Source organism: Megascapheus bottae, chromosome 17 (genome assembly GCF_031878675.1).
Source record: "Megascapheus bottae isolate mThoBot1 chromosome 17, mThoBot2.hap1, whole genome shotgun sequence".
NCBI lineage: Eukaryota > Metazoa > Chordata > Mammalia > Rodentia > Geomyidae > Megascapheus > Megascapheus bottae.
The window spans coordinates 3,138,376-3,165,672 of record NC_143525.1 but is presented as its reverse complement, the minus strand read 5'-3'; the positions used below and the strand labels follow the sequence as shown (position 1 = coordinate 3,165,672).

Genomic DNA, 27,297 nt, shown 5'->3' with positions numbered 1-27,297 from the left:
TTCCTCTTTTTTTTTTTTTTTTTTTTTGATGTTGATACTGGGGCTTGAAGTCAGAATCTGGACATTGTTTCTGAGCTTTTCTGCTCAAGGCTGCTTCACTACCACTTGAGCCACAACTCTACTTCCCAGCCTTTTTGGTGATTAATTGGCAATAAAAATCTCATGGACCTTTGGTCCAGGCTGGCTTCAAGCCATTATCCTCGGATCTCAGCCTCCAGAATAGCTAGGATTACAGGTGTGTGCCAACTGGTTCCTCTTCTTTCTTTTACTAAAGTATCATTGCAGATAAGTTTCCTATAACAAAGGTCTTTAAAGTATCATTTTTTTTTCTTTTCTTTTCTTTTTTTTTTTTTGCTAGTCCTGCTGCTTAAACTCAAGTCCTGGGCATTGTCCTTGAACACATTTTGCTCGAGGCAAGCACTCTGCCACTTGAGCCACAGCACCGCTTGTGGCTTTTCTTGTGTTGGGGTACTGAGGAATTGAGCCCAGGGCTTTGTGCATGCTAGGGGAGCACTCTACCACCAGGCTATGCTCCCAGCCCCTCATTTCCTATTCTTAAATATTTAGTACATTTAATGTAAATGTAGAGTTACAATTAAAAGATGGCTTTGGTAAACTGCCAGGACACAGGGAGGATATTGACTTTTTGAGTCCTCATTTCTGAGTCTTTGTGCTGACCACTGGTACATAGTTCAAATAGCATCTTTTTAGTTGGCCTAGGCTGGCATTTGAACTTGTGGTCCTCCTGCCTTTTAAGTCCTGGAATTGCCAGGTGTGTTACCATGCCAAGCTTCCAACTTAACTTTAAAAAAAGCATATTAGTCAGGTGCCAGTGGCTCATGGAAATAAATAATCCTAGCCACTCAGAAAATTGAGATCTGAGACTCTAGATTCAGAGCCAACCCGGGCAAACAAATCTGCAAGTTGCTTATTTCCAATTAACTATCAGAAAGCTGGAAGTACCAAGTGTGGCTCAAAGGGTAGAGCTTCAACCTTGAGTGAAAAAGCCAGGTGACAGCACAAGGCCTAGAGTTTGAGCCCTAGTATCAGCAGGAAAATAGCAACAGTAAAAACAAACAACAGCAACAAAAGAAAAGAAATCGGTATCTGGGCACTGGTGGCTCACGCCTGTAATCCCAGCTACTCAGGAGGTTGAAATCTGAGGATCGTGGTTCAAAGCCAGCCTGGAGACTCATCTCCAATTAACTAACAGAAAAAACAGAAATGGAGCTGTGGCTCAAGTGGTGTAGCACCCAGGCCCAGAGTTCAAACCCCATGGCTAAAAAGAGAAAAAAAAAAAAAAGCAATCATGCTGGGCGAGGTGGCTCACACCTGTAATCCTAGATACTTTGGAATCTGAGGATTGAGGTTCAAAGCCAGCCCAAAGTCTGTGTGACTCTTATCTCCAGTTAACCATAGAAAAATGGGAAGTGGGGCTGAGGATCTAAGGCATAGTACAGTAGCCTTGAGCTGAAGAGCTCAGGGAGTAGCCAGGCCCAGAGTTCAAGCCCCACATGACCCACAGAAAGAGAGAGAGAGAGGGGGGTGGGGAGAGGGAGAGAGGGAGAGAGGGAGAGGAGAAAACAAAAAAGGTTTTGTTGGGGCTGGGAGTTTGGCCTAGTGGTTAAAGTGGTTGCCTAGCATGCATGAAGACCTGGGTTGATTCCTCGGTACCATATACATAGAAAAAAGCCGAAAGTGGTGCTGAGGCTCAAGTGGTAGAGCTCTAGCCTTGAGAAAGTCCAAGGACAGTGCTCAGGCCCTGAGCTCAAGCCCAGGACTGGCCAAAAAAAAAAAAAAAAAAAGGTTTTGTTGTGCTTCTGTTCTGTTGCAAATCTCCTGAGTCTGCCTATTGTCAAGTTTAATGGTGAGATTCCCTTCTTTCTCTCATTTCCAGCAGACCCCGTGAAGAGGTTCCTGGGTACTTTAGTAGAAGGAAAAAGTATTCAAATGCCCAGATTTGCTAAATGCTTAAAATAGCATTGGCCTGTTGTCTTGTAGTTCTTGTTACATGGTAATCAAGTGTTTGTTAGTAAACAACAAACTCTTGGTGTTCTTCCCTGTCACAGTCCAGAAATACTGTGACAGCAGAGTCTAGGGTTTGTTGATTCACAGTGTGGCCCAGGCCTCATGTCCTCAGTAAGTGAGTACTCAATAAGTATTTGTTGGCTGATGGCAAAAGGAAAGAAATGTAAATATAGAGCCTGGTGTTTAAATGAATGGGATCTAGTTGAAACAAATACTGAGAAATTCATCAGCTAGACACTTCCTACAGGTCTTTCTGAAACCTGCTGGCTTAACTTTTGCCCTTACATGCTCCCTTCAGAATATACTTAAGATGGATATTTTATTTGTTTTTGTTGCTTATCTCTCCTTTTATTTTGTCTACATCATGGGGACAGTCATTTATTCTGTTTTTACCCCAGAATCTAGAATAGCTGGTTCATGGTAGGTGGTCAGTAAATACTGAAGGAATATATCTGCTGTGACCACTCTATTGTGTAATTGTGCTTAGTCTTGGGTGCAGGTGTCATGAATTACTGTGTTTTGTACCTGTTTCTAAAACCCATCCCTACACTCAGTTCCTGTTAGTTGCTCTAGTTTAGGTTCTGGCTACTTCTTTTAAGCACAGCTTACATTGGCACTTTGTCTATCTTGCTGATGTTGTCTTTTTTTGTTGTTTGTTTTTGCCAATCCTGGGCTTGAGCTTAGGGCCTGAGCACTGCCCTTGGACTTTCTCAAGGCTACAGCTCTACTTGAACCACAGCAGCACTTCTGGCTTTTTTTTTCTTCTATGTATGTGGTTCCAAGGCTTTGAACCTGAGCCTTGGTGCATGCTAGGCAGACACTCTGCCACTACGCCAAACTCATGGCACCTGATGTCTAATTTTTTTAAGGTAACCATCCAAGGTCCAAGAGTCAGAAACCAGCAGTGCTTTGGACAAGCAGAATGTTGTTGGGCCAGCACAATAGTTGGAATTGACCCAGTGAAGTTTTCAAACAAGTCCTGCAGCTTAGACTGCCACTCTTATTATTTGATAGTGATGATTTCTCTCATCACATTATAATCATTTGTATTTGTGTTTTCTTGTTTGTGGTCAGTCTCTTTCCATCAAGGCTCTGAATGCTCCTGAGGTCAGGCAGCAAGCAGGAAGCATGTCTTCTTCATTGATTCACACTATTCTAGCCCAGGACACTTAGGTAGACAAGTGAGTGCCAACTGGGACCAAGTCATAGAGTTGGTGTGTGTATGGGGTTTGAACTCAGGGCCTTATGCTTGCTAGGGACACCGGATTATTTGATCTACATCTCCAGACTGTTTTGCTTAATTTTTGTTTTTGCTGTATTGTTCCTATAAAGATGATATGCAGAGGGATTGGAGTTACATAAGTCAGATAATAAGTACATTTCCTTTTGTTCAGTGTCATCCCTTCCCTCACTCTCCCCCAGTCCTTCCCTCCTTTCTCCAACACAGCGTCTAGTAAGCATACTTAGGTAATTTGTTGTTGTTCCGTGGGACTTAAACTCTGGGCCTGGGTGCTGTCTCTGAGCTCTTCAGCTCAGGGCTAGTGCTCTACCACTTTGAGCCGCAGCTCCACTTCTAGTTTTCTGGTGGTTAATTGAAGGTAAAGAGTTTCATGGGGAGCTGGAAATGTGGCTTAGTGCTTGCCTAGCATTCATGAAGCCCTGGGTTGGATTTCTCAGTGCCATACAAGCAGAAAAGCTGGAAGTGACTCTGTGGCTTAAGGGGTAGAATGCTAGCCTTGAGAAAAAGAAATTCAGAGACAGTGCCCAGGCCCTGAGTTCAAGCCCCAGGACTGAAAAAAACAAACAAACAAACCAAAAAACCTTCCACTGACTTTTGTGCCTGGCTTTGAACCACAATCCTCAGATCTGAGCCTCTTGAGTAGCTAGGATTACAGGTGTGAGCCACTGGCACCTGGCTAATTTTTATTTATTTATTTTTTTGGTGGGTCATGGGGCTTGAACTGGCCTGGGCGCTATCCCTGGCTCTTCAGCTCAAGATTACTGCCTTACCCTTGAGCCAAGCCCCACTTCCTGTTTTCTAGAGGTTATCTGGAGATAAGAGTCTCAGGTCCTTTTGTGCCGGGGCTGGCTTTGAGCCTTGATCCTCAGATCTCAGCCTCCTGAGTGGCTAGGATTACAGATGTGAGCCACCGCGCCCGCCCAGCTCACCTGGCTAATTTTTGAGATTCAGTCTTGTGTTTATGCCTAAGTCAACCTAGTCTGTGATCCTCCTATTTGTCCTGTATAGTGAGAATAACAGGCATGTACCCGTCATCATAACTAATTCTTGTTTGGTTGAGTGGGGGCTCTTAGTGAACTTTTGAACTGGGCTGCCCTCAAACTACAGTCTTCCCAATGTCTACCTTCCTAGTAGTTAGGATTATACATAAACATACATATACATATAAATACTGTGCTGGGTTTAGAGTTAGTGTTATAATACATGAAGAGCTCTGAAAGTTTCCAGGTTGTATGCTCAGAATACTAAAATCCCATGGGAATTAACTTTTTCAGTTGAGACAAGTTAGCACCATGAATTCAGGACGTTTACATTTAGAGTGCTTTCCCTTGTGATGCCTTGTTGACATGAACATTCATGGGCAGAGGATATATTTGCCTTAAACCCAGATCTCCAGTGTTGACCTAGTCTTTTTTCTCTTTCACCCTTCTAACCAGAGGGGTATGAGCCACTTGTGTTTTCCAGATCATTTCAGCATCTTCAATAGTTTGAAATTCTCAATAAACTCAGGGCTTTTGTGCTGTCCTTGAGCTTTTGTGCTCAAGGCTATCCCTCTACTGGTCTTTTGTTTGTTTTGCCAGTCCTGGGGCTTAAACTCAGGGCCTGATCATTGTCCCTTAGCTTCTTTTGGTCAAGGCTAGCACTCTACCACTTGAACCATAGGTACCACTTCTGTTTTTTTCTGTTTATGTGGTACTGAGGAATCGAACCTATGACTTCATGCATGCTAGGCAAGCACACATTCCTAACTGCACTCTACCATTTGAGCCACAACACCACTTCCAGGTTGTTTTATTTTTTTGGCCAGTCTTGGGCCTTGAACTCAGGTCCTGGGCACTGTCCTTGGGCTTTCTCAAGGCTCGAGCTCTACCCCTTGAGCCACAGCACCATTTCTGGCTTTTTTTTCCCCTACGTACATGGTACCGAGGAATCGAACCTGGGTCTTTGTACATGCTAGACAAGCACTCTACCACTAGGCCAAACTCCTAGCCCCACTTCCAGATTTTTTGAGTAGTTTATTGAAAACAAGAGTCTTACAAATTTTTCTGCCCAGCCTGGCTTTGAACTGTGATCCTCAGATTTCAGCCTCCTAAGTAGCTGGGATTACAGATGTAAACTACTGGTGTCTGGCTCTAAGTTCATTCTAAAAAGCACATTTGAAGCCTGTGTTTGTATGATAGTGTAGGCAGTTTGAGTCAGTTCTGACAGCTGTCACTTTGGACTGAAACATGAAGTGTTCTACCTCCTCGTGGAGGCCCTTCAGCAGGACTGGCACTAAGTCCCCTCTCCCTCCTCTTTGGCAGAAGTTTGTGGAAAGCATAGGCTTGGTGTTTTATTGCAGAGTAGAGCTTGCCTCAATGTGGAAGTTATCTCTAGCTTTCCTTCAGGGTTGTGGTTATTGTTGTGGTTGTTTTTGCTTTTGCTTTTGCTGGTCCTAGGGCTTGAACTCTAGGCCTGGGCATTGTCCCTGAGTCTTCTTTTGCTCCAGGTAAGCACCCTACCCCTTGAGGCACAGCACCACTTCTGATTTTCTCTTGGCTTTTTGATGTTTACTTGGAGATAATATCACAGACTTACTTACCTACGTGGGTTGGCGTTGAACCTTGATCCTTAGATCTCAGCTTCTTTAATAGCTGGGGTTACATGTGTGAACCACCGGTGCCTGGCTGATTTGTTGTTTTTCATTGCTTGAAAGAAGGCAGTAGTCTTAGGAACAGATTGTATCTATGCATCACAAAGGAGAATTTTGACTGAAGTATGAGTAATGGAGTAGATGTCATAAAGGGTGACATTTCTCTTCAGAGTTCACTTGGGGATGATAATTTCATTTCTAAGCTGAGATTCTGGAAGGTCTTAAAAAGAAAGTCTTGATGGAAAATACGGAAGCAGCTGAGTCTGAGGACCTGTGAATCTGGCTGACGGGGCCTTGAACTACCTTTGAAGGGACTTTGCTCCCTATATACTCTCGTAATGTATATCTCAACCTCACTAATGTATGAGATACAAGCAGAGAGCTGTAGTGTGTGACCTGTGAGCTCTCTCGCTTCTTAGTGCCAATTTATGTGGTTCACTAGCACAGCTCCACGTCTCTAGGCCCTCCCCCGCAGTGAAGAACATGAATCTCATGTGCAAGCGGTATGTTCTTACTTCTGGATGATGTATAATCTGTGGTTTCTAGTAAGGAAGTCTCTGTCTTCCTGTTTTTCTGTGTGCAGATCTTGGGGTTTGAACTCAGGGCCTAGACTCTGTCCCTAAGCTTCTTCAAGGCTAGTGCTCTCCTTTTCTCTGTCCTACTGCCTGTTATGGTGCAAAAAGTGCCAAATAGGGCCAGGAGTTTAGCCTAGTGGTGGAGTGCTTGCCTAGCATGCATGAAGACCCAGGTTCGATTCCTCAGTACCACATACATAGAAAAAAGCCGGAAGTGGTGCTGAGGCTCAAGTGGTAGAGCTCTAGCCTTGAGAAAGTCCAAGGACAGTGCTCAGGCCCTGAGCTCAAACCCAGGACTGGCAAAAAAAAGTGCCAAGTAGACTGGCCCTTCTTCATCCAGTTATCTCCAAATGCTAGAAATCATGCACAAGATACTTTCTTCCCACTCCTTTTTATGCCATCACTCTTACCTCCCAGGTCTATGGTCTGGTCATATACGGAAACCAGTAATTAAGTATTTTGGTATAAAATGCATAATTCATATATATATTGGTTTTTCATACAAGCCATTGCCAAAGAAAATAGGCTTCTCTTAGATTTTGCTTTATATAGAAAATGCCGGACCTGAAAATGTGGCCACCAGGACAATTTCTTTTTTTCTTTTTCTTTTTTTGCCAGTCCTGGGGCTTGAACTCAGGGCCTGGGCAATGTCCTTGAGCTTTCTCAAGGCCAGAGCTCTACCACTTGAGCTACAGCACCACTTCAGGCTTTTTCTGTATGCGGTACCAAAGGATCGAACCCAGGCTGCTCTGTGCATGCTAGACAAGCACTCTATCATTAGGCCACACTCCCGGTCCCAGACACCAGGGCATCTTTATTTCACTTTACCGCAGTCTCCCTTCCTGGAAGAGGTCCTATATGCCACAGTGCAGCTGTGGAGCTGTCCCCATCTGACTCTTTGGCCATCATGGTGCATCTGTTTCTGAGAGCTGGAGGCAGCCCCATAATTTTGGCCACATGCACTGCTGAGGGGAAAAGTTAAGAAGTCTTCAAGAATTTGAACAACTTTTCAGCCCCATGTGTTCACCTAGTTGGCAATGTAATTGCCACCTAGGAAAATAGGCACCTAGTTCTCAAGTAAATGGATGGCTGTGGGTGATGGTGAGTTGGCTGGAAGGATCAACACTGCTGTTTCCTGTGCTGTGCATCTGGTTCTCTTGCCACTTATCAGACGGAACGCCGCTGTGCACTCTCCCCACAGATAGGGGCTGCAGGCTGAGCATGCATTCCATTAACCCTGTCCCGTGTCTGCTCCGGTAGCATGGTCTCCAAGGCCAGGAATGGCCTGTAGTGTTGGGTGAGTGGCTCAAGGAATCCCAGGAAACTACAAGATGTGTAGCTTGGCTTCATGTGCTAGCATGATTTAAGTTGCATGAAAAATGAAATTTACTAAGAATTTAATGGTATCTTCCACTGCAGTCTTGCTGAACCTGTTGGCTTTTATCTTGCTTGTCCTCGGTGTGGAACAGTTGGAGACAGTTAAATACCTGTATTCTCTCGGTTATGCTGGCCTTGGTGACATGTTCTGACAAAAAATTGTGACTTGGGATAACATTGACTTCTAACTTTGTATTTTCCTGTTAATTTAATTAAACTGAACAGTTTCTGTTTGATTTTTATAACAAGGCCATATTTTTAATGATAACCAGTGTTGATAAACCAGGGACTCCTTCCAAAACTTTGGAAATATGGGGCTGGGAGTGTAGCCTAGTGGTGGAATGCTTGCCTGTCATGCATGAAGCCCTGGGTTTGATTCCTCAGTACCACATACATACACAGAAAAAGCCTGAAATGGTGCTGTAGCTCAAGTGATAGATCAGAGCACTAGCCTTGAAAAAGCTCAAGGACAGTGCCCAGGCCCTGAGTTCAAGCCACAGGACTGGCAAAAAAAAAAAAAAAAAAAGAAGAAGAAGAAGGAGGAGGAAGAGGAAGAGGAAAGAAATCGGAAATTGCCGTAATGCCACTTGTATGGGTTAGGCTCCTGCCCTACTATTACAGTACTTCCATTGTCACATTTCCAGTGATTTAATCTGTGCACACGGATTAAATTGAGAATTGACAGGCTGGTATGTAGTACTTGACCCTCGACTCCATTTGATGGAGCTGTGGCTCAGCTCCAGGTTGTAGATTTGAAACAGGGCCAACTGCTGGGGCCCGTAGGAGGCCCTGATGGGCCCAGTGCATCTCTGGTCCTGGCCCAGAGGCTGAGCCCTGCTGTCGTGCCCTTCCTCTTGTCTTCTTCCTCTTCCTGGGAGTTGGCTGGATCCCAGACCCTTTGGGTAAAGCAGGGTGGGCCCAGTCTGAATGCCTGGTATAAGAATTTAGGATTGTGATGAGAGAAAACCTTTTCTCAAATAGCCACATGGATGGATTGACATCCCATTATGGGAACATTCTGAGCAGGGCTTATCTGGGGAGAGGGGGTGTTCCACAAGCTGTCATTTGCTGTAATCATCTAATGAAGCAATCTTACTCTTGGCACTGGGCCTGTGAAGGATTCCAGTTGGAATCTGCAGAACCCCAGGGCAGGCACCAAGGCCTGCCCTGAGCCTTACTGAGGTTTGGATCTGGACACTTCCCAAGTCCTAGCATCTGTTGAGTATTCATCCTGGCCTGTAGGATGGAACTTGTTGAGAGCAGGGATGGTGCCAGCAAGACCTAAAGAGCACGGGGCTTCATGTGTCTCTAATCCTAGTTCATCCAGCATAGACCTGGAACAGTGTGGGGAAATGGGAGGCATAATTACTTATCAGTGGGTGTTTGTTTTTGTCAGTTGTGGGGTTTGTACTCGGGGCCTGGGCAGCTCACTGAGCTCTTCAGCTCAAGGCTCCCTCTCTACCCCTTGAGCCACAGCGCCACTTATCAGCGGGTTTTTGTTGTTGTTGTTGTTGTTTGTTTCTTGCCAGTCCTGAGGCTTGAACTCAGGACTGGGCTTTTACCACTTGAATCACAGTACCACTTCCAGCCTTTTCTGTGTATGTGGTACTGAGGAATTGAACCCAGGCGTTCATACATGCTAGGCAAGCATTCTACCACTAAGCCACAGTCCCAGTCCCAATGTCTTTTTTTTTTTTTTGCCAGTCCTCGTGCTTGAACTCAGGACCTGAGCACTGTCCTTGAGCTTTCTTAACGTTAACAGTCTGCCAGTTGAGCCACAGCACCACTTCCAGCTTTTTCTGTGTATATAGTACCAAGGAATTGACCCCAGGGCTAGGCGAGCACTCCTAACACTAGGCTACGCTCCTGGTCCCCAATGTCTTATTAATATGTGTGTTGTGGAGATGGGGGACATGAGTGTGAGGGGCTGGGTGAAGGCTTTGCACAGTGACTGTTTCATTTCCAGTGTCTTCTGCCCACACAGCATCACAGTCTTAGAGGTAGGCTGAGTGGACCCTTGACAGGCTCTGTGTGTGTGTGTGTGTGTGTGTGTGTGTGTGTGTGTGTGTGTGTGTGTGTGTGTGTGTGTGTGTGTGTGTGTGTGTGTGTGTGTGTGTGTGTGTGTGTGTGTGTGTGTGTGTGTGTGTGTGTGTGTGTGTGTGTGTGTGTGTGTGTGTGTGTGTGTGATGGGGCTTGAACTCAGCCTGGGCTCTGTTCCTGAGCTCTTCAGCTCAAGGCTACCACCCTACCGCTGGGCCTGGGTGCTGTCCCTGAGCTCTTCAGCTCAAGGCTACCGCCCTACTTTTGAGCCAAACCCCAGTTCTCATTTTCTAGAGGTTAATTCGAGATAAGAGTTTCAGATCCTTTTGTGTCTGGGTTGGCTTTGAACCTTGAACCTCAGATCTCAGCTTTCCTGAGTAGTTAGGATTATAGGCATGAGCCACTGTACCGGCCAGGCTCTGTCTTTTTAAGTTGCCTCAGACATTTCTATTTCTTTCCCAATGAGAGAATACTACTCCACCATCAATCTTCTTTACCTCCATGTTTCTCTTAGCTGATGCCTGGAGCATAGATACCTGTGTAAGTGACAAAGAGCAGAGGAGGCTGGGAAAGTAAAGGATTAAGAGCAGTTGTGGGGACCAGGAGTTTGGCCTAGAGTGCTTGTCTAGCATGCAGGACGCTCTGGATTCAATTCCTCGGTATCATATACAATGAAAAAAGCCAGAAGTGGTGTGAGTTCAAGTGGTAGAGCACTGGCCTGAGTTCAAGCTCCAGGACTGGCAAAAAAAAAAAGCAGTTGTGGACAACAAGGAGGAGTTTCCTGTGGTTTAACACACACAAATGGGGGCCTTCTCATTTCATGTGGCCAGCTGTGGCTCACTAGAGAATGCTGATTTAGAAAATGTCATTATAAATGGTAGGTTAGCATACTTACCAACTTCTTGTCCAGGATAGTTCTCTACTGGATTCCCATAAGATGTTTGTGAGGCCTGTGGTCATATATTTGTGGCCATTCTGGATGCTCTCTAGGGACTGTCCCACCCAGAAACATCCATCTCCAGTGTCCACTTGAAAGACTATAAGCATTTGTGTCATTTCCTTTTTCCTGTTTAAAAACAAAACAAAAATTAGTTGTTTCGCAAATACTCAAGGCTGGAAAATAATAAAGGGCACTGTATTAAGCTCCCCAAAAGTTTCCCAAGAAGAATCAGGTAAGTGCTGGCAAATTCTACTGCTTGTGCCACTGGCCAGGTCATTGTGTCCTAAGCTGACTGATACTATCTGCTATCTGCTTGTTCTCAGGGACATTGTGGCTTGCCATCAGCCATGTCAGTGCAGAATGAGCAAAAAACAAGTACTAGCCTGCTGAACAGGGTGGCATGCTGGCCCTATACAGACAGGTGCTGGGACTGGGCTCAGAGGGAGAGATGGGGTTGGCATGCAACTGTCAGGGCAGGTCTCTGAGTTCTCCCCGTAGTCACTAGCTGATTTGGTTTTGTTCTTCCAGGAGGAGTCTGATGAGGGGGCGGGTCATGGACTGGGTCACCTGTCCGTTCATGCTGCCCGTGATGTTTAGCTGCATGGGCATCTTCGGCCTCTTCAAGCTGCTGCAGTGGATTCGCATGAAGGCCTACGTGCGGAACTCCGTGGTGGTGATTACAGGCGCCACCTCCGGGCTGGGGAGAGGTGGGTTGTAGGGGATGCCCTGCCTGGGGGGTGGGTAGAGAGATAGTCAGGTATGAGGAGGAGGAGATGCTGGTGGTACAGGGACCATAGAACATGCAAAGAAGAGAGGCTTCTATTCTTGGTCCAGTTGGAAAAGCCTGTATAGGATGGAGTCCTCGATATTAGTTGCTGTTGAAAGAAGAATGAGATGTGAAAGCTCTTGGTTTTCAAATATGGACAGTGAACTTAACCTGTTTTTTTTACCCCTATGAGGACCAAATGAGACATGCCTTTCTCTAGATTAGGCAGCACCCCTGCCCCTTCCTGGGGCCTTGGTGCTTGCTGTCCCCATGCCTTCCCCCTCCTGGGGCTTGACAAGTGACAGGACTACTGAGGTCTTAACTGTTCCTTAATCAGTCTCTAATTCTACTCCCCCCCAGTGACACCTTGAGCTTTGAGGCCCCGGACGATGTACAGGGATACAGTGGCATCCATCAAGTTCCAGCCCCATTTGTTTTCTAGAAGCCACACAAATGAGTTGGCTGGCAGTGGCAGGGTCAATGCAGGCACATGGTGTGGAGCCCCCTACCCTGTTCACCAGGCCATACCAGTACCCACCACGCTGTGGCGCACCTCCAGGAAGAAGAGAAGCTCCCAGAACTGAACATTCTTGCCACTGCGTATTGGTTGGTGGAAGCCTGGCAGGGGCCCACAGTGCTCAGTGTGAGGCTCTGGGCTAAGTGCTGAACCCATAGATGACTTTTCAACAGGTCCCTTTCCTTGATGAGGTTTTAGTCTCCTGGCAAAAGGCCAGGCCTCTCTCTCTAGAGGGCCACTTCAGCTGTGGATGTTCTTAACCAGGCCAGATGGGAGAGACATTTCTCCCATGTTATATTTATGCATATATGTCTTTGCATCTGTATTATACATGCATCTAGTGCTGAGCATTTCTGGTTTGTGAGCTCACTGTACCTCACAGCTGTGAAGCCTAGGCACAAATTGCCTAGGACTTCAGCAGAAAGCACAAAGCTTATGTCAAACCTGTGTTCTTGGACCCCAGAACTTGATCTTTTTTTGTGTCTGGAATGTTGAGGGGGGCGGAAATTGTTCTGTAATGGTGTGGAATGTAAGGACAGTCTTCTAGATGGGTGCACATATGGATATTTTGGAATACAAAGGAGCAGATAGGGCCTTGGCTCTAGGGTAAGAGCCAAGGAAGGCTTTTCTTTTTGGTGGGTTGTGGGGCTTGAACTCTGGGCCTAGGCGCTGCCCCTGACCTCTTCAGCTCAAGGCTACCATCCTATCCCTTGAGCCACAGTGCCACTTCCGGTTTTCTGGTGATTATTTGGAGGTAAGAATCTCACGGACTTTAGTGCCTGGGCTGGCTTGAACTGTTATCCTCAGTTCAAGCCTCCTGAGTAGCTAGGATTGCAGGAGTGAGCCACCGTCCCTGGCTAAGAATGGAGGGTCATTTGTACAGTTAATGACCTGGTTGTTGCTTGAGATCTCTCTGATGGTGAACTTTGTGTCTGCCATTGGAGATCTAGATCCTTGCAAGGACAGCTGCCAGGTCTTTGGCCATTGCTCAGTTCTCTGACCTTACCCAGCTGCTATAAATAGAGTGGTCAGCAGCTGCTTCTCTTAATCTCAGAGAGAGGCAGTTTTGCAAAGTCCTTGAAGAGCATTTGGGAGCTGGCTGGGTGGGGTGGCAGGTGCACTGTCAATGTGGGTAGGGTATATGGATGTCTCAGAAGGACACTGTCCTTCTGCATCTCTCTCTCCTGACACCAAGACTGAGGCAGTAGGAATCATCAAGGGAGCCCTGCCTGTGTGTGTACTATGTGATGGCAGACCATCTGCAATCACCCTGCTTGTATACTGCCCCATTTTCCTACCTATGGACAGGAGTCTCTCCTTCCAGATAAAGCAGGAACAGTTGTAACGTGCAATATCCACGGTGGAAACTGCCAAGGATATGCTGTTGTTCCTAGTTTTCTGAAGAAGAAGAGCCACATTGTCCTTAGAGGCTTGCCATGCCAGCTGCCCTGCTCAGAGGTTATATGAGAGTCTTCAAACAGCTTTTTGTATTCTCTTGTCCTACTTTGACCTTGAAGAACAGTAGCTTCATTAACTAAACAGAATGTTCTGGATGCCTACTTCAGCCAGCCTGAAGCAAGGCTGCTCACAGCTGTTTCGATTGACAGCTCAGGCTTGCCAGCAGTGCTAGGGCAGTGCTGGGTCCCTGTCTGCAGCTCTGATACCACCTTTTCACTTTGACCTTCCTGTCTCAGCTTTCCTGAGAAGTGAATGCAGAATGCTTTGGAAGTGGTTTTCAGTTTTGTCACTCCCTTACACAAACTTTAATTTCCTCCCTTTTGGCTTTGCTAAGAAGCAGAGCTTAAGCTTTTTGTACAGCAGCTGTTTATATACCAGTATGCCCCTACCACCTTTGATCCCAAGTCTTTATCACATTCATCACAAAATTTCCTGTGTGTCAGCCAGGGTAGGACAGGGCAGAACGGGATGAAGAAGCCGAGAAGGCCCAAGGTCTTGATCTTTGGGAAGGATTCAGTAAAGCAGAGGAGCAGATCTAGCAGCAGGAATGCTGGCGGCTGGCTTGGTGTGCAGAGGGAGGCCTTCCCATCTGTCCTATCTAAACGCTGGTGACCTTTGCCACTCTGCTACCCAGGGCCAGGCAGAAACAGTAGCTGCAGCTTTCTCAGTGTGTCTGCCCTTCATCAGAATGAGCCAACCAAACTTCCTTCAAAGGTACTGGGTATTTTCAGGCAATGGTGGCTAAAATCCTAGCTTCTTGGGAGGCTGAGAAGGAAGTAGACGTGGGATGCCTCCATCGCCCACCCGCCTCTATCTTCTCCTCCACTTTGCTACCTGAATCTTACCTCCATCCTGGCAAAGCCTTTAACCCTCCCTTCTGTCTGAGCTTCACCTGCTTTAGCTCTGAAGAACTTTGTACAAGGCTCCCTAGCACTTTGTGAAAGCCAGCCCCAAGAGCCCCAGAATTCATAGGAGAACCCTGACACCCTTTCACACAGTCCTTTTTCTTCCTTCCTTTTCTTATTTCCTTCTTTCGCCAGTCCTGGGGCTTGGACTTGGGGCCTGAGTGCTGTCCTTGGGTTTTCTGTAGCTCTGTAGCTCTACCACTTGAGCTACAGCACCGTTTCTGGCTTTTTCTATGTATGTGGTACCAAGGACTCAAACCTAGGTCTTCATGAATGTTAGGCAAGCACTCTACCACTAGGCCAAACTCCTGCCCCCCCCCCTTTTTTTTCTTTTCTGCCATTCCTGGGGCTTGAACTCAGGGTGCCAGGGCCTACCGGCAGCAAATTGGGGTTCCTGAAATAGGGGGCAGGGACTGGAAAAAATAGAAGAGAGACAAACACATGGGGCCCAGGAGGTCTGCAGCCCAGGCAAAGACTGCAGCCCCATTTATTCTCAACTCCAGGCTTATATCCCTTCTTGAAACCAGGGAACCTCCAGGTGCTACATTCATATGGTAAATCTCAGGTCATTTAAACAGAATAAGGCCAGAAAACACTAAGACAATAAAGCCATTGTCTGATGCAAATCAAGGTACAGTTTGATTCCATTCTGGCTCCCAACATCAGGGCACTGTCCCTCTGTCCTGATTTTCTGCAGGACCACACCAGTCTCCTGTAGATCTATGCTGATTGTACTTGTGCAGCCTGAGGAACAGGTTAAGTAGTGTGGGACACAGCCTCTAGGGCCACACAGTATTGCCACACTTGGCTCCACCGGACCCTCCCCATTGGGATGGCTGAGCCTCAGGAACCTTGCTCAGCCTTGCTTAGACCTCCTATCCATGAATGTGGGGTGATGCTGAAGCATAAGAAGTTGTGAGAGTAGCACTTCACAAATCTGTCCACCTCTGTTGCCTTCCTCTTTGCTGGGCAGATGTGTATCCCACATCTGGACAGGAACTCTCTACAGTGGCCCTTGATTCTCAGATCCAGCCCTGGCCAGCACATTTCTGTTGATATGTGACAAGATAGATCCATTAACACAATACTGGGTGAACTGGAGCTGAACTGCCTGAGGGAGTATGGTACTGATGTCCCCTATGTCAAGGTTCTTTTCTCTTCCCTTAGAATGTGCCAAAGTCTTCTACGCTGCAGGGGCAAAGCTGGTGCTCTGTGGCCGGAATATGAGGGCCCTGGATGACCTTACCAGAGAGCTTGCTTCTACTGCCACCCAGGTGAGCCCATGACAAGTTTTCTGTGGGAAAGGAAGGGTTGTTGCTGCCTGTCAGCGGTGGGCACCTGAAAACACGACTGCCCTCTCCTGGGCTGCTGAGCAGGATTTCTATATGGTTACACCATGCCAGCAAAGGATGTAAGGCTCCAGGCAAAGCAAGCCACAGCCAAGGAGAAGGAAGAATCACTCTGCGTCTCCGCCATCCCCAGGCTGCCACTAGCATCTGGGCTGTAGTTGAAGTCTGATCAGGGAATACGCTCCCCTTCCTGCTTATCTCTACTCACCTGGTTGACCAGGAGGGGGCAGTGGGTTTTCGTTTTTGTTTTGCTTGTCCTGAGGCTTGAACTTGGGACCTGGAACGCTGTCCCTGAGCTCAAGGCTAGCACTCCAAGTTACAGTGTCACTTCCAGTTTTCTGTGATTTAACTGAAGAGATTCACTGACTTTCCTGCCCAGGCTGGCTTTGAACCACGGCCCTCAGATCTCAACCTCCTCAGGAGCTAGGATGACAGGTATGAGCCACCAGCCCCTGGCCTCCTCTCTTTTTTGATCAGGCTAGCTCATGGTTTCTCAATTTTGTCAATTTTTTTCAAAGTACCACCTGCTTGGTTTCATTGACTTTTCTGTATTGACTGTTTTGTTTCTCTGTCCTAGTCTTGATGATTTCCCTTTCCTTCCTTCCTTTGCTGGCTTTGAGAAAATCTTGTGTACTGAAGAAGAGTGTGTGGTCTGCTGCTGGTTTTTCTTTCTTTTCTTTTCTTTTCTTTTTTTTACCACTAGGCCAAACTCCCGGCCTTGCCTATGTATTTCTTTACTAGAAATCTTCATATCTTCTGTGGCTTTGCATTGGTGCCTAATTTATTTTCACTGCAAACCTGAAGGTTCCCTTAAATATATCTTGCAGGGAAAGGTCTAATGGTAATGAGTTCTGTCAGCTTTTATCTGAGATTGTCCTAATTTCTCCACCCTCTAGAAGGACAGATGTGCCAGGTATAATTTTTTAGTTTTTTTTTTTTTTTTTTTTTTGCCAGTCCTGGGCTTGAGCTCAGGGCCTGAGCACTGTCCTTGGACTTTCTCAAGGCTAGAGCTCTACCACTTGAGCCTCAGCACCACTTCCGGCTTTTTTCTATATGTGGTCCCAAGGAATCGAACCTGGGTCTTCATGCATGCTAGGCAAGCACTTTAACCACTAGGCCAAACTCCAGGCCCTAATTTTTTAGTTTTATCTTTTTTTTTTTTTTCCTGGTGGGTCATAGGGCCTGAACTCTGGGCCTGGGCTTTGTCCCTGAGCCCTTCAGCTCAAGGCTAGCCCTACCCCTTGAGCCACATCCCCACTTTCCCTTTTCTAGAGTTTAATTGGAGATAAGAGTCTCATGTTTTTTTTTAGTGCCTCCTGAGTAGCTAGGATTACAGATGTGCTCAGCTTAGTTTTTATCATTTTAAACATATTATCCCACTGCCTTTGGCCTTCAAAGTTTCTGATGATGAATCAGCTGTAATTTTATTAAGGATCTCTTATGGTTGCTGTTTTCAAGATTCTTTGATTTTATAGTTTGATTATAATTTATCTCAATGTGTAGGTCCCTGTGCAGGGGCGGGGGGGGGCGGGGGGAGGAGGTTATCTTGCCTGATGTTGAACCTCTTATATATGTATGCTCCTTCCTTCCTTCCTTCCTTCCTTCCTTCCTTCCTTCCTTCCTTCCTTCCTTCCTTCCTTCCTTTTCTCTCCTTTTCCCTCCTTATCTCTTCCCTCCCTCCCATCCTCTTGAACTCAGTGTCTGGGCACTGTCTCTGAGCTTTTTGATCAGAAGGTAGCATTCTACCATTTGAGTCACAGCTCACCTTCTAGCTTTTTGGTGTATAATCAGAAATAGGAGCAACAATAGAAACTGCCTTTCCCACAGCTGCCTGCTGGACTGGGGCCAGTGGATAGTCACCACTAACCTAATGGCTGAAATTAACCAAGCATTCTTGTCAAGTCTCAGCTTCATTTCTCTCCACCTCATGCTGTGTCTCACCAGCCTTGACAGACACAGAATTTCTCTGTCTTCCCCTGCTAGCCTGCTTTTTGCCTTATTCTAGTGCCTGGCACACAGGGGATATAGAATGATGTCTCTTGAGCAAATGAGGAGAGATGATTTAACCTGGGAAAGATGACAGATGTTCTCGAGTCACTGTTGACTGTACCATGGGGCAGAGGGATGGCTCTGGTTAAAAGCTCTCTATTGTGTATGGCATAGCCTGTGTGATGATGAAGGAAAGAGGGACGTGTGATCCGGGGTGTAGTTACCTTCATTTCAGGAGTAGAGTTGCCCAGGCCAGCTGTGAGAACTAGAGACAGGAAAACCCACGGCTCTATCCCTGGAAGAGGCTGGTGTCGTTTTGTGCCCAGTGGGCCAACCCTAGGCCTCTGAAAGGCAGGGACACAGTGCTCACCTAGCTGTCACTCAGGTTATTTGGTGCCTTGTATTTGACCAGGGGCAGACATACAAGCCTACCACGGTGGCCTTCGACCTCACAGACCCTCCATCTATCGCGGCTGCTGCGTCTAAGATCCTGCAGAGCTTTGGCTATGTGGACATCCTTATCAACAACGCTGGGATCAGCTACCGTGGCACCATCGTCGACACCAAAGTGGACGTGGACAGGAAGGTCATGGAGACCAACTATTTTGGCCCTGTTGCTCTAACAAAAGGTAACTGGTGGGGCTGGTAGACTGCTTGCCTAGCATGCATGAAGCCCTAGGTTCATTTCCTCAGCACCACATAAATAGAAGTGGTGGTGTGGCTGAAGTTTAGAGTGCCAGCCTTGAGCACAGAGAGGCTCAGGACCAGTGTCCAGGCCTTGAGTTCAAGCCTCACGACTGGCAGGGGAGGAAAAAACCCGCATCTTTTGGCTCCCTCCTGCCTTCTCCCCTTGCATGGCTCTCCATTTGAGGGCCATAACCAGCAGTGTTATGTTCCCTAAGTCCCTGCCCTCTCTCCTCAGCACTCCTGCCCTCCATGATCAAGAGACGGAAAGGCCACATTGTTGTCATCAGCAGCATCCAGGGCAAATACAGCATTCCTTTCCGATCAGCATGTGAGTACCTCCTCCTTTCTCCCTTAAGATTATATTTTCCTGATTATAAACATGATGTGTTGGGCTGGGAACATGCCCTAGTAGGGTGCTTGCGTAGCATACAGGAAGCCCTAGTTCAGACCAGGTTCGATTCCCTGGTACCACATACATAGAAAAAGTCAAAAGTGGTGCTGTGGCTCAAGTGGTAGAACACTAGCTTTGAGAAAGCCCAAGGACAGTGTCCAGACCCTGAGTTCAAACCCCAGGACTGGCAAAAACAAACAAAAACCAAAAAACAATGTCAGATTCACATGATGTAGAAATACCGTATAGAGAATGCAAAAGAAGCTCATCTCTATGTGTTCCTGGAACCCATTGGCCTTGGGTACAAATCCCAGTTCCATTCCTTATCCCAAGGTGACCTTGGGCAGGTGTTCCCAGCCCTCCATGTGTACCTTGTTTGCAGATGGAGACAGCCCAGCCTGGAAGGCTGCTCTGAGGGAAGCTAGGCACTGGGTGTGCTCGCATGGCCTTTTTCACTGTTGCTAATGAACCAAAGCATCCCAGACAAAATTATTCCATGTTTTGGGCATATGCCTATTTATTTTCTTTTTTTGCTGGTCCTAGGACTTGAACTTAGCTGCTTTTGTTCAAGGCTAACACTCTACCACTTGAAACATGGCTCTACTTCTGGCTTTTTTGGTAGTTTATTAGAAATAAGTAAGAGTCACAGAGACTTTGCTATCTGAGCTAACTCAGATCTTAGCTTCCTGAGTAGCTGGGATTATATGATCCTACTGGCATCCAGCATGCTTCCCATTCTTTTCTACACATAAACACATGTATCAAAAGGACCCTTTGGTATACATATATGGTTTTATGACTCGCTTGTTCTACCTGACAAGGGCTTTTCATTCTCCGTTTTGGATGTAGTAACCCATCAATAATGATGTGACATCATGGATTTGGCCATTTTCTATGACACTGGAGGCTAGTGCTGCACCACTTCTGACTTTTTCTGTTTATGAGGTATGGGGGCAGTCAAACCCAGGGCTCCATGTATGCTAGGCAGGCACTCTACCAGTAAGCCACATTTACAGCCTCTTATTTTGTTTTGTTTAAGATTTAAAAAGTAATTTTGGCTGGGGGCACAGTGGCGCTGGCCTGTAATCCTAGCTACTCAGGAGGCTGAGCTCTGAGGATCAAGGTTCAAAGCCAGCCTGGGAAGAAAAGGACCTGAGACTCTTATCTCCAGTTAACTTCTAGAAAACGGGAAGTGGGGCTTGGCTCCAGGGTAGGATGGTAGCCTTGGGCTGAAGAGCTCAGGGACAACACCCAGGCCCAGGGTAGGGCAGTAGCTCAGTGACAGTGTTCAGGCCCTAAGTTCAAGCCCTCATAATTGACCCCCCAAAAAACAGCAAAAAAATCACATACAAAAAAATGTAATTTCATGAACTCCTGTAGTAAATTTTATCTTTATTTTACCTTCTGAAAGGCAGCACTAACATGGGACAGTTGTATTTGCTGCCACTACCTCCAAGGCCTGACAGACTGGGCAACTATAGCCTTGTCAGTAAAGAGGAACTGAAAACCGCTTTGGAAGAACATTAGCAGACAATTCCATATTATTGGTGTAGTCAGCCATTGAAAAAAAGTTTGCTCTTGCTCCCGGGTCTGACCCCAGCTTTCCCAGTTGGTTTTGGTTGTATCCTAGACTGTCCTTGGACCTGATGTTTCGGGTGATCATCCATGCTTCCTAGGGCTGGTTTTAAGACAAAAGCAGATGACTCGATGCCTTTGTTATCACAAAGAACTGCATGCATGGTTGCTCATCCAGTTATTTCTGTTTGTCAGTTGTTTCTGTTTTCAACTCAGACAGCATAGGATGCCATTGAAGGCTGCTCAAATGGCTCAGGGAAAAATAGTACTGTGTAATCACAAAAGATAAATCAACTGAGGTTAACTGTTATGAATGGGAAGTCAGAGTAAAGGATGTACAGAGTTCTTTGTGCTATTTCGACATTACCCTGACTTAATCCCACTGGTCTTGCTTGTTTTTCCCCTGTCCCAATCCTCCACTGTTTTTTTTTTTTTTTTTTTTTTTTTTTTAATTCTCCTAATTGCTGATTGCATTAGACAAATGTAGATGGTCCAGGTATTGTGTGGTGACCAGATTGAATTTGCCTGAGTCTCACCAAGTGGATGGCAGGCTTCTCACCCATTAACTCTAGGGAACAGCCTTATCTTCCTCTGCTGCTGCTTCCCTAGGCCTTCTGTCCAGTCCTAGGGAGGGGCTGTGCCCCCAGAATCATGGCAGATAGGAGGTCTTCATCCACCTACCACTATCTGCTCACTCAGCCCAGGGCTTCTAGATGCTCCTGCTGCCTCCCTGACCGAAGACAACACTTCTTTGCTTTTTCCTTCCATGTTGTCTTGGCTGATGAAGCCTTTAGGACTCTTGAAAACTTGTCTTGTGCAAACTTTTGTACAATGGCTGACTTGTCTCCCAAGGACATCACTGCGCCAGTCTCCTTGTACCAGCTTGGGGAACTGTTGCTGAGGCAGAGGTACCTCTGCACTTGTACTCTATAGCCTTCTGTAATTGACTGTTGACTCACTATACATTGTTGCTTTTGTAATTCTTTTTTTCTTTTGGTTTTTCTAGAGGTTTAAGGGCTTTGCATTTGTTAATCGGGTTTTCTACCACTTGAGCTATTCTACCAGCCTCTTACTATGCTGATCCTAGGTCTTTGAATTCAGAACCTGGGCACTGTCCCTGAGCTTTTGTGCTCAAGGCTAGTGTTCTACCACTTTGAGCCACTTCAGACTTTTTTTTTTAGGTTGTGGGACTTGAACTCTGGGCTTGGGCACTGTCCCTGAGTTCTTCAGCTTAAGGCTACTGCCCTACCTCTGGGCCTGGATTTTATCCCCAAGCTCTTCAGCTCAAGGCTACTGCCCTACCCCTAGAGCCATAGCACCACTTCTGATTTTCTAGTGGTTAATTGGAAATAAGAGTCTCATGGGCTTTAATGCCCAGGGGGGCTTTGAATTGCAATCCTCTGATCTCAGCCTCCTGAGTAGCTAGGATTACAGATGTGAGCCACAGTGCCTGGCTGACTTCAGACTTTTTGGTCATTACTTGAAGAGTCTTATGGACATTCCTGCTCAGGCTAACTTTGAACTGCAATCCTCAGATCTTTTTTTCCCTCTTGGAACAATTAAAAGTTGTAATAGAGAAAACAATTCCTGTGTACCCTTCGTGCACATTCCTCAGTAACACATTCAGTTTGTCTGCATGCTTCTATATATAGCTTTTTTCTTTTTTTTCTGAGCCATTTGAGAGGAAGCTATAGGTGTGATGCTATTTATCTCCTGATTACCTGAGTGTTTCCTAAGAACAAGTACACAGGAAAGCTGTCAGTCAGAACACGTGAACACTACCATGATGCCAAGCCCAGGCTGTGGGCCTTATCATGCTAGAGCTCTCACTGCTTCTGTCCACACCTGCAGATTCGGCCTCCAAGCATGCCACCCAGGCATTCTTTGATTGTCTGCGTGCAGAGACAGAGCATGACAAGATCGAGGTGACTGTCATCAGCCCTGGCTACATCCACACCAACCTCTCCTTAAATGCTATCACTGCGGATGGCTCCAAATACGGAGGTGAGGCCCAGTTTCCAGTTTCTTCTCTTCTTTTTTTTTTTTGTTCAGTTGTGGGACTTGAACTCTGAGCCTGGCTGCCGTCCCTAAGCTCTTCTGCTCAAGACTGCTCACTCTTTGAGGCTCACCTCTGTTAGCCTTCTGCTTTTTTCACAGACCACCAAGCACCATTTGGGTCCCTACTCTGTCCTGTCTTCACATCCTGTCCACATCTTCACTCAGAATGGCAAAATGGGTCTACATTTCCTCAAAGCATAGGAAGCATTTGGGATGGGGCATGCTGCCTTGTCAATGCCCACTCTGGAAGAGCTCCTGGTGGGACTGCAAGCTGGCCTAGGGGTCATGTCAGCTCAGGTTCTAAAGACGGATCTTTGCCTCCAAGTCACATGTCCTTTTTCTTTTGTTTACTATAGTTACGGACAAAACCACAAGCCAGGGCCAGTGCCCTGCAGTGGTGGCCCGGAACGTCCTTATTGCTGTTGGGAAGAAGGAGAAAGAAGTGATCATGGCTGACTTAGTGCCATCCTGGGCCATTTATCTTCGAACTCTGGCTCCTGGGCTCTTTTTCAGAATCATGGCCTCCAGAGCCAAAAAAGAGCAGAAATCGAAGACCTCCTGATGCTGGTCGGAGCCAACAGCTCCAGCCAGCCTGGCCAGGCCAAGCAGCACACCTCTATGGGTGTGCTTGCTCCACGGGAACAGCATATTTGTTGACACCTTAGTGGAGGTCTGTCTCCCAGGTGGGAAGAGACATTTGCAGGTGCTTACTCAGCCCTGCTGCAGAAAACTAGAAGCAAGAACCAGCAAGCTTCTTCCCAGGGGTGAGTGGTGAACAAAGAATAAACATGGAGCTGTGCTTTAACACTAAAATATGAAATAAATGACTACAATGTAAGAGTCAGTCTTCAAGGACTGTCCTTTCTATTCCTCTCCCACCAACTCCTAGAAATGGGGTTTCAGTCTTGGCATCAGATGTGCTAGCAACTGACCCCATTCTCATATCGGACTTACCCCAAACCACCTTTTCTGCTCAGAGGAGGCATAGGCTTAGGAAATCATTGGTCATGTTTCCAGGTTCTGTGATTGCCCAGTCACTGCACAAAACTGGTAAACGCATAACGGATGGTTCTGCATTTCCTACTGAAGCTGGCCCTAGTACCAAGGGGAGTTCCCCATATTTTTTTTTGCCAGTCCTGGGGCTAAAACTCAGGGCCTGGGCACTGTACCTGAGCTTTTCAGCTCAAGGCTACCGCTCTCCCCTTGACCCAGACCCCACTTCTCATTTTCTAGAGGTTAATTGGAGATAAGAGTCTCATGTCCTTTTGTGACTGGGCTGACTTTGAACCTTGATCCTCAGCCTTCTGAGTGAGGCGTGAGCCACTGCGCCGGGCTCCCCATATTCTGATTGCCTATCATTCTGGCCCTGTAAGCCACCAGACACTACCCCAAGCTGAAGATATAGACACCAGTGTCTCTTTGCTTTCCCTTAGAAAAGGAAGCCCACAAAAGTGGCCAAGCAGGTAGAGGCTCTGAGGCAGCACCTGGCATCTTTGGGGGAAGAGATTCTTTGGTGGTTACTAGTTGGGGCAGAGATGGAATATGTTCCTTTTTCTTTCTTAGCACTCTACAACTTGAGCCATAGCTTCAGTGGCTTTTTACCACGTAATTGGAGATGTCTCCTAAACTTTCCTGTTCATGCTGGCACCAAACCTCAGATCTCAGCCTCCTATAGATTACAAGTGTGAGCCACCAGTGCGCAGCCATAGCTTTCTGTTTTACTTTGTTTATGTGGTACCAAGGAATCAAACCCAGGGTTCATGACATGGTAGGGAATCTACCACTAAGCCATATTCTTAGTCCCTTAGGGCTTACAAGTGTGACTTTTTATTAGTTCTGCTTTCAGATACCTGATAAATCTCACTTTCCAATTTGTTCTGGGTCTGGTTTGTGGGCAGGAGCAAGGCACCTGTTCAGAGACACAGAGAGCCAACCCCTCAATAGCCTTCCTTCAGTGCAGTGTGCGTGCATGGAGAGCATACACCTCCTACGCTCAGACAGCACATGACCCAGATGTGAAATCTAGAGCCCAGAGGCAAGGGGTGCAAAAGTAGCAAAAACTTACCAAGGTCTGCCTGTCCCTAGCTGTGCGCTAATGCAGGCCTCTGTTTCTCTGAGTGGGGTAGGTAGTCAAGTCTTCACCCATGTGGGTTACCTGACCTATTATTCCTTGAAATGGCCACAGGTCTCAGGTGGACTTCCCACAAGATGGCCCAGATCATGTGGCCCTCTTCACAACTGTATGGAGTCTTGTGGTCTGTCACCCACATGTAGAAGGTGCTTATTAAAGACTGGACAGTTTGGTGTAGGTGGGAGATAGGCAGATGAACGTTCGCTTCCCCTCACACAAGCTTGCCTTGAGCATACCTACTGCTGTACTTGCCACCTGGCCCTGGCCAGAGGCCAGGTAACCAAGATGGCATTTAAGAATCTGGGTTAGAGGCCGGGAGTTTGGCCTAGTGGTAGAGTGCTTGCCTACCATGCACAAAGACCTGGGTTCGATTCCTCGGTACCACATACATAGAAAAAAGCCGGAAGTGGTGCTGAGGCTCAAGTGGTAGAGCTCTAGCCTTGAGAAAGTCCAAGGACAGTGCTCAGGCCCTGAGCTCAAGCCCAGGACTGGCAAAAAAAAAAAAAAAAAAAAAGAACCTGGGTTAGTCCACAAATCACTTTGTTTAGTGCAATGTAGGGAATGGTGAAGAAACTGCCATTTGCACCTGGTTACTATTTTGGAATGGGCCTTTGCCCTGTCAGGCTCCATATACCCCCTCCATGAGATTTGATGTGCAGAAAGAATAAGGCCAGGCATAGAGCTCCCTTTCCAAATTGGAACATTTGTTACAAAATAAATTACCATGGTATGGTCTGCGCACAGGCTTGAAGCCAGTGCTTAGATACCAGAGGGGTCACAGGCACTAAATTTTAACTAGTCCTGCAAAAAGGAGATAGGGCCTTTTGGAACCACCTGTGGCCAGATCAGTTCACTGTTCCCACTGACCAATCTGCCACATGAACACTGTGTACCCAATGCCAACTTGCCAGCGAGCACTCAACTGAGTGATCAGCATTTCTCTTGGGATTAAGTCCAAGTTTTTTAAACTTACTGTGGGTCGGGCCGAGAGTTTGGCCTAGCGGTAGAGTGGTAGAGTGCTTGCCTAGTGTGCACAAAGACCTGGGTTTGATTCCTTGGTACCACATACACAGAAAAAAGCCAGAAGTAGTGCTGAGGCTCAAGTGGTAGAGCCTCGAGAAAGTCCAGGGACAGTGCTCACCCATGAGCTCAAGCCCAGGATTAGAAAACAAAACAAACCAAAAACAAACCTTATTGTAGGTCACAGGTCACATTCTTTTCCTTTTTTTTTTTGGTGCCAGGCCTGGGGTTTGAATGCAGGGGTTTGCTGCTGTCTCCGAGTTCTTTTGCTCAAGGCCAGCAGTCTACTACTTGAGCCACAGCTCCACTTCTGGTTTTTTGGTAGTTAATTGAAGGTTACACTGCATGAGCTAGCTTTGGATTGTGATCCTTAGATCTCAGCCTCCTGAGTAGATAGGATTATAGGTGTGAGCCACCAACACCTAGCACATTTCAATCTTTTTAAAGCTCTGGATCTTTTTTTTTTTTTCCTGCCAGTCCTGGGGCTTGAACTCAGGGCCTGGGCACTTTCTTAAGGCTAGAGCTCTACCACTTGAGCCACAGCACCACTTCCGGCTTTTTCTGTGTATGTGGTACCAAGGAATTGAACCCAGGGTTTCATGCATGCTAGGCAAGCACTCTATCACTAGGCCACACTCCTGGCCAAGTTCTGGATTTTCTCTGCCAAAAATGGCTCAACTACCCTCCAAGCTTCCTTTGTATCCCAGGTAAGTACACCTTCATGATTTTTCCTAATAGTGCCTGTATAGTGGGTGAAAGTTGGCTGGCGCGTGTCTTAAATTCTACCTTTTGGAAGTGCTACACTGCACCAGGTGCTGGTGGCAGCCAATACACATGTACACCTTGCTACATGTCTCCAGAATAGATGGAGATAAAAGGAGCATGAAGACTACATAATCTGCCTTTTGGTGAATGGGCAAAGGCACAGGAAGAACTGGGCTCCTGTGACAAGGCAGTCTCCAGGCCAATACGCTGTGAGGGCTCTTCCTGTGGCCTGGGACCAGGGAGGGAATTCTGTACTCATTAAGAACAACTTTGATGCTTTAGAAAAGGCAGAAATGTTAGTTTCTGTGTCCTTGTAAATCAGATCTTTGGAGGAGGACTGGGCCCTAGATCTCCAAGTAAACCAAAGGGAACCAAGTCCCTGTGGCCTGGCCTATAGGCCTTTCTACTGCCTTTTTTTTTTTGGGTGGCGTTGGTGGTGATGAGCCTTGAACTTGGCCTGGGCGCTGTCCCTGACCTCATGGCTGGCGCCTACCCTTGAGCCAAGCCCCACTTCCCGTTTTCTGGAGGTTAATTTGAGAGGGAGAGTCTCAGGTCCTTTTGTGCCTGGGCTGGCTTTGAACCTTGATCCTCAGATCTCAGCCTCCTGAGTAGCTAGGATTACAGGCCTAAGCCACCTCGCCTGGCTTCTTACCTTGGCTTCTGGCCTTATCTTACCTTGACTAACTCAGGGTGAGTTGTGAGACTGGCTGGAACTCATTTGAGACCTAGGCCTGTCCTTACTGCAATGATGACAGAGGCTTGCAGTTGGGAACAGGTCATGGTCACTGTATCAACACGATCCATGCATGCATAGCAACAGCTACAGGCACAGTCATAGAAAAAGAACAGCAATC

The 27,297-nt window shown here is 46.8% G+C and overlaps 1 protein-coding gene across 3 annotated transcripts in view; it reads left to right on the top strand.

Moving 5' to 3' along the window:
- The window catches only part of Dhrs7b (dehydrogenase/reductase 7B), a 34,488-nt gene extending 11,123 nt beyond the window's left edge, over positions 1-23,365 (top strand). For 2 of the 3 annotated variants that reach the window (XM_090349382.1, XM_090349384.1), the window contains exons 2-7: positions 11,361-11,539; positions 15,646-15,752; positions 18,229-18,445; positions 18,739-18,831; positions 22,321-22,473; positions 22,884-23,365. In XM_090349382.1, coding sequence (XP_090205508.1) covers positions 11,361-11,539; positions 15,646-15,752; positions 18,229-18,445; positions 18,739-18,831; positions 22,321-22,473; positions 22,884-23,089 — 955 coding nt within the window. In that variant the 3' untranslated portion in view covers positions 23,090-23,365. Of the gene's footprint in view, positions 1-6,057; positions 6,404-11,360; positions 11,540-15,645; positions 15,753-18,228; positions 18,446-18,738; positions 18,832-22,320; positions 22,474-22,883 lie in introns of those variants that run through there. The other variant, XM_090349383.1, reaches the window with a different exon arrangement.
- Positions 23,366-27,297: the final 3,932 nt, after the last annotated feature.